The sequence below is a fragment of the Hemitrygon akajei genome, chromosome 10 (genome assembly GCF_048418815.1).
Source record: "Hemitrygon akajei chromosome 10, sHemAka1.3, whole genome shotgun sequence".
In the NCBI taxonomy this organism is placed as follows: domain Eukaryota; kingdom Metazoa; phylum Chordata; class Chondrichthyes; order Myliobatiformes; family Dasyatidae; genus Hemitrygon; species Hemitrygon akajei.
Window position 1 is genome coordinate 107,052,685 of NC_133133.1, and position 7,227 is coordinate 107,059,911.

Consider the following 7,227-nt stretch of genomic DNA (forward strand, 5'->3'; position numbering starts at 1 on the left):
TGAGAGTATTGTGTGCATTTCTGGTTTCCCCATTACTAGGAGAATGTGGAGGCTTTGGGAAGAGGGCAGAAAGAGCTTTAGCAGGTTGCTGTGTGGATTAGAAGTTGAGCTCTTAGGAGATGTTGGACAATCTTGGCTTGTCTTCTGTGGAGTGGCAGAAGCTAAGGCCAGATAAGAGAGAGAGATTTATAAGATTATAAGAGAGATTTATAAGATTATAAGAGGCGTAGTGAGGTTAAATGTTCAGAATCATTTTCCCCAGGGTGAATATGTCAACCACTGGAGAACATGCATTTAAGATGGGGGTTGGTGGTGGTGGAGAACTTTAAAGGATAAAATTTGGGCAAATCTTTTGTACAGAGTGTGAAAGGTGTCTGGAGCAGATTGCTGGGGGGGGGGACGGACAGTGGAACAAATATGACAGTGCCATTTAAGAGCAACACAAAATGCTGGGGGATCTCAGCAGGTCTACGCAGCATCTATGGAGGGAAATGAACAGTCAATGTCTTAGGCTGAGACGCTTTGACAGGACAGGAAGGATGGAGCACAAAGGCGAGAATGCAAGTATGGGGGCAGAGAAGGGGAGGGAGCACGAGCAAGCAGGTGATTGGTGAATGCAGGTGAGGGGGGAAGGTAGGAAGGCGGGGGGAATGATAGGTAGAAGTGAAGGACTGAAGAAGGAGGAATCTGATAGGAGAGGACAGTAGATCATCGAACAAAGAGCAAGAGGAAAGTATAAATGATAGACAGATCATGAGAGTGAGAAGACGAAAAGACAATAGTCAAAAGGACCAGAGGGATTAGGGAAATAAAGTGGGGGGAACAGAGGGGAGTGGTCACTGGAAGTTAGAGAAATTGTTTATGGTGTTAGATAGACAGATGAATGTACAGGGAATGGAGGATATGCATCATGCACATTGGTATAATTCAGCATTGTGCTTAGGACAGACACTGTGGGGTGAATGGACTGCTCCTGTTCGTTCTAATGCCATCTACCTTGGTTGGCTATATTATCGCTGATGTTAACCATAAGCCAATCAGAAAATGGGGCTCTAGGTTGATAAAAACATTCTGTGGGAACTTTATCCATGGAAACCAACACCAGTCTATCTGACTAATGCATACATGAAAGTATTTGTTTCTGTTTTGCAGGATGGTTGGTGGATGTCACGCAAGATTACAGGTACATGTACTTTGTATGTGGAACCATTGTGATCGTGGCCAGCATCTTTCTGTTTGTCGCAAATGCCATCAACTATCGTCTGCTGGCAAAAGAGAAGAAGATGGAGGAAGATAAAGCAAAAGCATCTCTGAATGATGCAGAACTGAAAGATGTCCCGGAGAACATGGCTGGTGATGATGACGATGACGATATTCACATCAATCCCCAGACACTCTTGGCTAATTCTGCTGAGAAAGAAACTAATATTTAACGGAACAAACTCATCTGTTGTTACCTTTTTCTGAGTGTTCACTTGAAATTGAGTGTTAGAGTATATGTCAGTCTCTAGGTAGATATCCAGGGCTCTAATAGGAGTCAGTATGTTCAGCTGCAAATTGCTTACTAAACCTTGGGATATACAGAATGACCCTTCCTAGTCCCGGGTGTTACTCTATACTTGTATTCATAGATGTTTCTGCAGTTTTCGATGAACTGTTTCTGTGATATGCCATGGTACAGCAGGGAATTGAAATGTTTAAGAAGATTAATATGCAAGAGGAGAAATTCTCCAATATTTTCTCATCCAGGTAGTCACCAACTTTCACTGCAGATACTTTAGATCCACACCAATATTGCCGTGTTCGTCGCCAAGGTAGCATAGCGGTTAGTGTGACACTATTACAGCTTGGGGTGTCGGAGTTGAGAGTTCAATTCCAGCGCTACTCCTAAGGAGTCTTGGAACGTCCTCCTCATGGAATTGGGGGGTTTTCCCCACGTGCTCTGGTTTCCTCCCTTACTCCAAAGACGTACCAGGTAATTTAATTGGTCTTTGTAAACTGTCCCGTGGTTAGGTTAGGGTTAAATTGGTGTTGTAGGGAGTTGCTGGGGCAATGCTGCTCAAAAGGCCAGAATGGCCTACTCCATGCTGTATCTATAAATAAAAATAAGTTATTGTTGCAGACGGGAAATATGAATAATATGTCAGCAAAAAACAATTTGCAGCCAGTAGTTCATTCCTGACCAAGCACAACTTGATGTTACTATGCACTAATAACTTCTTTGTATAAACAATCCAAGGTATCTGTGCTAGGAACTGCATAAATTAACATAAGAGCAGACTGCAAGCTGCATGTAAAAATGGCAGCAGTATATGCTAAACACAGAACTGACATTCTTCCTCACAAAGACATAACCCTTCCTAATCAAGTCTCTACAGACTCAGCTACAGCCTTTCATTAAGTTTGACTTTCAGAAAAATAAACGTAATGAAAAGCGAAAGGCCTCACCAGCACTAGTCTCTTGTTCTTAGATTAAATACATTAAACTCTGGTAAACAATCCAAATTGAGCTTTGCCACTCAAAAAAGATTTTAACTAGATGGAAGAGAGAGCTTGTGGGACATTGACTCTTAAGCCTAGATTTTCTAATCAATGCTGATTTAGCAATGACAGTGACCTATTTATTTTTAAGATAATGTCAATGGGAAAATCTAAGCTTGAGTATTCATCTGCAAATGAAATCAACATTGAATTAGCCTTAGGTTTTGAAGTTCCTTGATGAAGTGAATTGGGCAAGGACCACCTGTGTTGGTCAGCCATAGGACTATATCACCTCATGGTTTAACAGCAACAGACTGGAACATTTTGATAATCACCTGTGGGACAGTTTATTATGTTAAAGAATGCCACATATTTGGCAAATACACTCAAAAGCTACCACAGGATTTGTACTAAATACAGATAAGCACGTTGACACTCTCTTTAGATTGGTACTGAGATATATTTTAAACTATAGTTACTTTTGCCAATTCTGATCGGAGGCTGCTAACCAGAGACACTGGGTGCCTATTAGTTAAATAATTCCATTACCTTTTACCAAATTCTCTTGCCTTCACCAAATACATCTCACAGGTAAACTGATTCTTTTTATCAAAGTTGTTTATATTGTAATTCAATTAAATTAATATCAAGTACATTAGTTTTGGAACTAACCAAGGGTTATAGATTGTATTTAAATTTTATACTCTGGTATTTTCAAGATGCAGGACAAAATGTAGCAATTCTTTTAACCAATAGCAATTTTTTTGTGGTATAACATTTGCACTCCAAGCAAATAAATTGTGAGTGAGTTAACTGGAAAACTTTGTTGCAGAGTAATTGCAATTCATTGGGAGTGAGGAGTTGCAACAGGACAACTTGGTGGAGTTGTCTCTTCAACTTCCATGTGGGGAAGTATTTGCACTTTCTTAACAGCAATAAAATTGGGAGTGACCTCCCAAGGCTTGAAGACCATGGTTGCAGTACTGTTATTAATCTTATGCACTGGTAAACAATCACAGTACGATAATGGCCGCCATTAACCTGGGGCACTAACCAAATTTAATTTCCTTTCTTCACCTAGAGGGTGCTAGAAATACTTGCAGAATTTGAAATTGCGTCTGACTAAGATCAAACAATTTTGGTTTCTGCTACCGTATAGGACACACTATGAGTAACAGTTGAGAGTCTAGGCTGATACTGAAAGGGGTTAAATGGAAGATTAGTCACCCTCTTCCTCTTGCCCCACCAATATTACTTCCAATTAGGGAGGAGGCACATAAAAGTATTGCATCTGATCCTAGCATTTAGGCTAACAAATGTGTCTAAAACCATGCAAAATAGAGATATACTGTTCCAAACAAGTATCAAAGTAAAAGAAGTATCAGTTTAAGCTGTGAGGAAGGAATTTTAAAGGGGGTTTGAGGGGTAAGTTTTAGTTTTACAGAGGGTGACTAATATCAGGAACACGCTGCCAGAGGAGGTCGCGGAAATACATAATTACTACATTTAAGATACTGGGACAGACAACATATAGAGCGATCTGCTCCTACAAGCAACATATAGAATGTTGTCGTCCTAGAGTGAGCAAATAGAATTAGTAAAGAGGTCAGCATGAATGAAGTGGCATGAAGGGCCATCAGTGTACTGAAATCCATGAATTAATAACTCTAATCACAAAAAGTTTTTCAAATTCAAGAACTTTGTACATATTTGAAGGTAATATCAAAATAGGGAAAAATAATATACTGATCATTATCTAACAAGTATTATTTAAATTCTTGGAGATTTGATATTGTACTCTTACATAGTAATCAAAAGGTTTGGAGATGTGCATTCAAATCCTTTCATAGCTGCTGGGGAATTTAAATTGTTAATTATGTCACCTGTCATAAAAAGCCAATATCAATAATGGTGAAACTATTGAATTATCATAAAAATCTAATTAGGTTGCTAATATCAAATCTGATATGCATATCCATCCTGGTTGATATGTGACTCCAACTCCAGCTTGGTCGTTAACCTCGATCTGAAGTGGTCAATAAAGGTCACTGAAGAATCAATTGCAAGCCATTCATTTGGACTGGGAGGTGACAAAATTCACTCCAGAAGTTCAAAAAGGTTAATACAACCTTGTTAAGAGCACACTGAAACAAGCAATAAATGTTAACCTTGCCAACAATATTCATATCCTATAGTAACTGGGGATAAATACCTTGAAACTCATTCCTTGTTGATCACGCTAAACCCCTCATGTAGTTTTGCTTGCAAATTGTGGTCTGCCTTAAAATTCATTCCATTAACATTGGTGTAATAGTACAAAGCCCTGATTTGATACATTTAGAGCTAGGAATGAAGTTCTACATTAGTGGTCCTTATAGAAATATGTGGCCTCTTACGCTTATATTGTACTCACTTAGTACCCTTTGGTTAGAGAAAGAAGTTCATAATGATTGGAAAGTCTTTCACTTAAAAACATGCTAGCACATGGGAAGAACAGAGTATGGTCTGTATTTTTCAGTAAATACAAGTACCTGTTGTGTACATGTAAACTTTGTGGAGAATAGCTATTCCCATTGTTTGGTGTTAGTAGGAAACTAGGGGAAATGTTTTAATCTTTGGTGGAGTTTCCCTGCAATCTAGGGAAATCATGTTGTGAACAGAGTAATGGAATAGATTGGACAAAATCTATGGACCATTTTGGCAATATTTATAATTTGCAAAAGCTTCACTACTCGGTATCCTGCAAACTGGAATTTCTTTCCAGCATGAGGTTACAACATATCAAATGGTTCATTTCTTATCTTTCATTGCATTTGTTTTTGAATTCACTGCTGTTCACACAAAAATCAACAACTGGTTAAATCTTCCTGTAATGAGTAGTCATTGAAGAATGAGTGCAAGAAAAGTTAATCTTTTGACTGCTACTACTAAACAGATGAGGGAGAATTGAGCTTCAGTAGTACTTGCCCCAGTATGTGTATTCTTACCAAATACTGGGAAGCAAGTACATTAGCAATTGATACTCCAGCATACAGCAGAAACTGAGACAGTTTTTTTGCGTGTTTTGGGATTATTTGCTTTAAATTTGTGTATTTTTCTGACAGACTTCAGAAACTGTTTGAAAATATGATTTCATTCTTAAAAATTCCATTTTGGTGAGTTAATTATGTGGCAGCTCTGTATGCCTAAGTAAATCTTCCCAGTTTCAGTAGATGTAAATATTATTGGCTTAAGAAACGTTCAGCATCAATGGACCAATGTGTTACCTTTCAATTACAGAGTCACACATAGACTTACAGTTCAATGAACCACACCAATGGTACAAACCTCTGTTACTATTGGGTAGTTAGTACTTGCTTTGAAGAAACACCATTTCCTGGTGAGGCTTCATTTTAGAATTAAAGAGAATGAACAATGAGTTTACTGTAAGCAAAGCCAAAGCTGAGCAGCTGACTGATGAGTGACATTTCATCCACCAGTTGAAACTGAGAGGAGGCAGGTACAATGTTGTGATGTAAGTTACAAGGGGTGATTGATAAGTTCATTGCCAAAGTTAAAAGGAATCAATTTTAGAAAACCTAGCACATTTATTTTTCCTACACACTTAGTCCAGTGGTTGTGGAGCATACAGATTACTTCTTTGTAAAAGTTGGTGTCTTGGACCTCCAGAAGTGGTCCACAGCATGGGACGATTGATAAGTTTGTGGCCTAAGGTAGAAGGAGATGAGTTATTAACTTCAAACTTTCTGCATTTTCACTCAAAGAATTGAACTGCACATGCATGTAACGAGAGCTGTATAACTCATCTCCTTCTACCTTAAGCCGCGAACTGATCAATCACCCCTGCTGTGGACCACCTAGAGGTCCAAGATGCTCTCATTACATGCATGTGCAATTCAACTCAGTGATAATGCAGAAAATTTAAAGTTAATAACTCATCACTTCTACAAAGAAGGGATCCGTATGCTCCACAACCACTGGACTAAGTGTGTAAATGTAGGAGGGGACTATGTAGAAAAATAAATGTGTTAGGTTTTCTAAAATTGACTCCTTCTACCTTAAGCCACAAACTTATCAATCACCCCTTGTTGTGTGAATTCTTTAAGACTTGCACAGTGATGATGCTAAATACTGAGATGACTATGTAATGTGTGCAATAGCTGCTCCAAAACTTTCAATTAAAAACAAATACTCTTTTAACACAAGCATAAATTGTTTTCCATGTTTTTTAATTATCGAATTATGCAAAATGTTTAATTGTTCTGCATATGTATTGGTGTTATATTAACGGGCAATGGGTTTTGAACTTACAATGGTTTTAGATTTAGTTCATTAATGTGCAATTTGTCAACTCCATCATAAGGTGCAGAGGCTGCATACTCCAGTTGTTATGAATTAATTAAGATCAGGCAACAACATTGGCTGTGAAAAGGCTTCCCTTCATTCATAGGGCTTGGCTGAATGCCAACAAAATGGGCTTATTCTCAGCAAAAGATGCTCCGGGGCACCCACTGCAGACTACCTTTAATAAAATGAAACCTCTGGTGCAAATGTACTTCCTGCTTTCTATCAGGAAAAGTATCAAAGTTTTACGATCAAATCAAACTAAAGGCAACCAATTCAATATATTGGTAAAGGCCTCTTCCACAATCATGCACCAAGGTTTTCCTCCCCCATGTGTGCATTTCAGCTTCAGAATAGGTCAAATCCCTTTCCAGTTATATTAATGATGAGGTTCCAAATCCA

The 7,227-nt window shown here is 38.4% G+C and overlaps 1 protein-coding gene across 3 annotated transcripts in view; it reads left to right on the forward strand.

Moving 5' to 3' along the window:
* Positions 1-6,686, forward strand: part of LOC140734571 (monocarboxylate transporter 2-like) — a 232,884-nt gene extending 226,198 nt beyond the window's left edge. For all 3 annotated transcript variants that reach the window (XM_073058725.1, XM_073058727.1, XM_073058726.1), the window contains one exon: positions 1,153-6,686. In XM_073058725.1, the coding sequence (XP_072914826.1) occupies positions 1,153-1,433 (281 nt within the window). In that variant the 3' untranslated portion in view covers positions 1,434-6,686. The remainder of the gene's footprint in view (positions 1-1,152) is intronic.
* Positions 6,687-7,227: the final 541 nt, after the last annotated feature.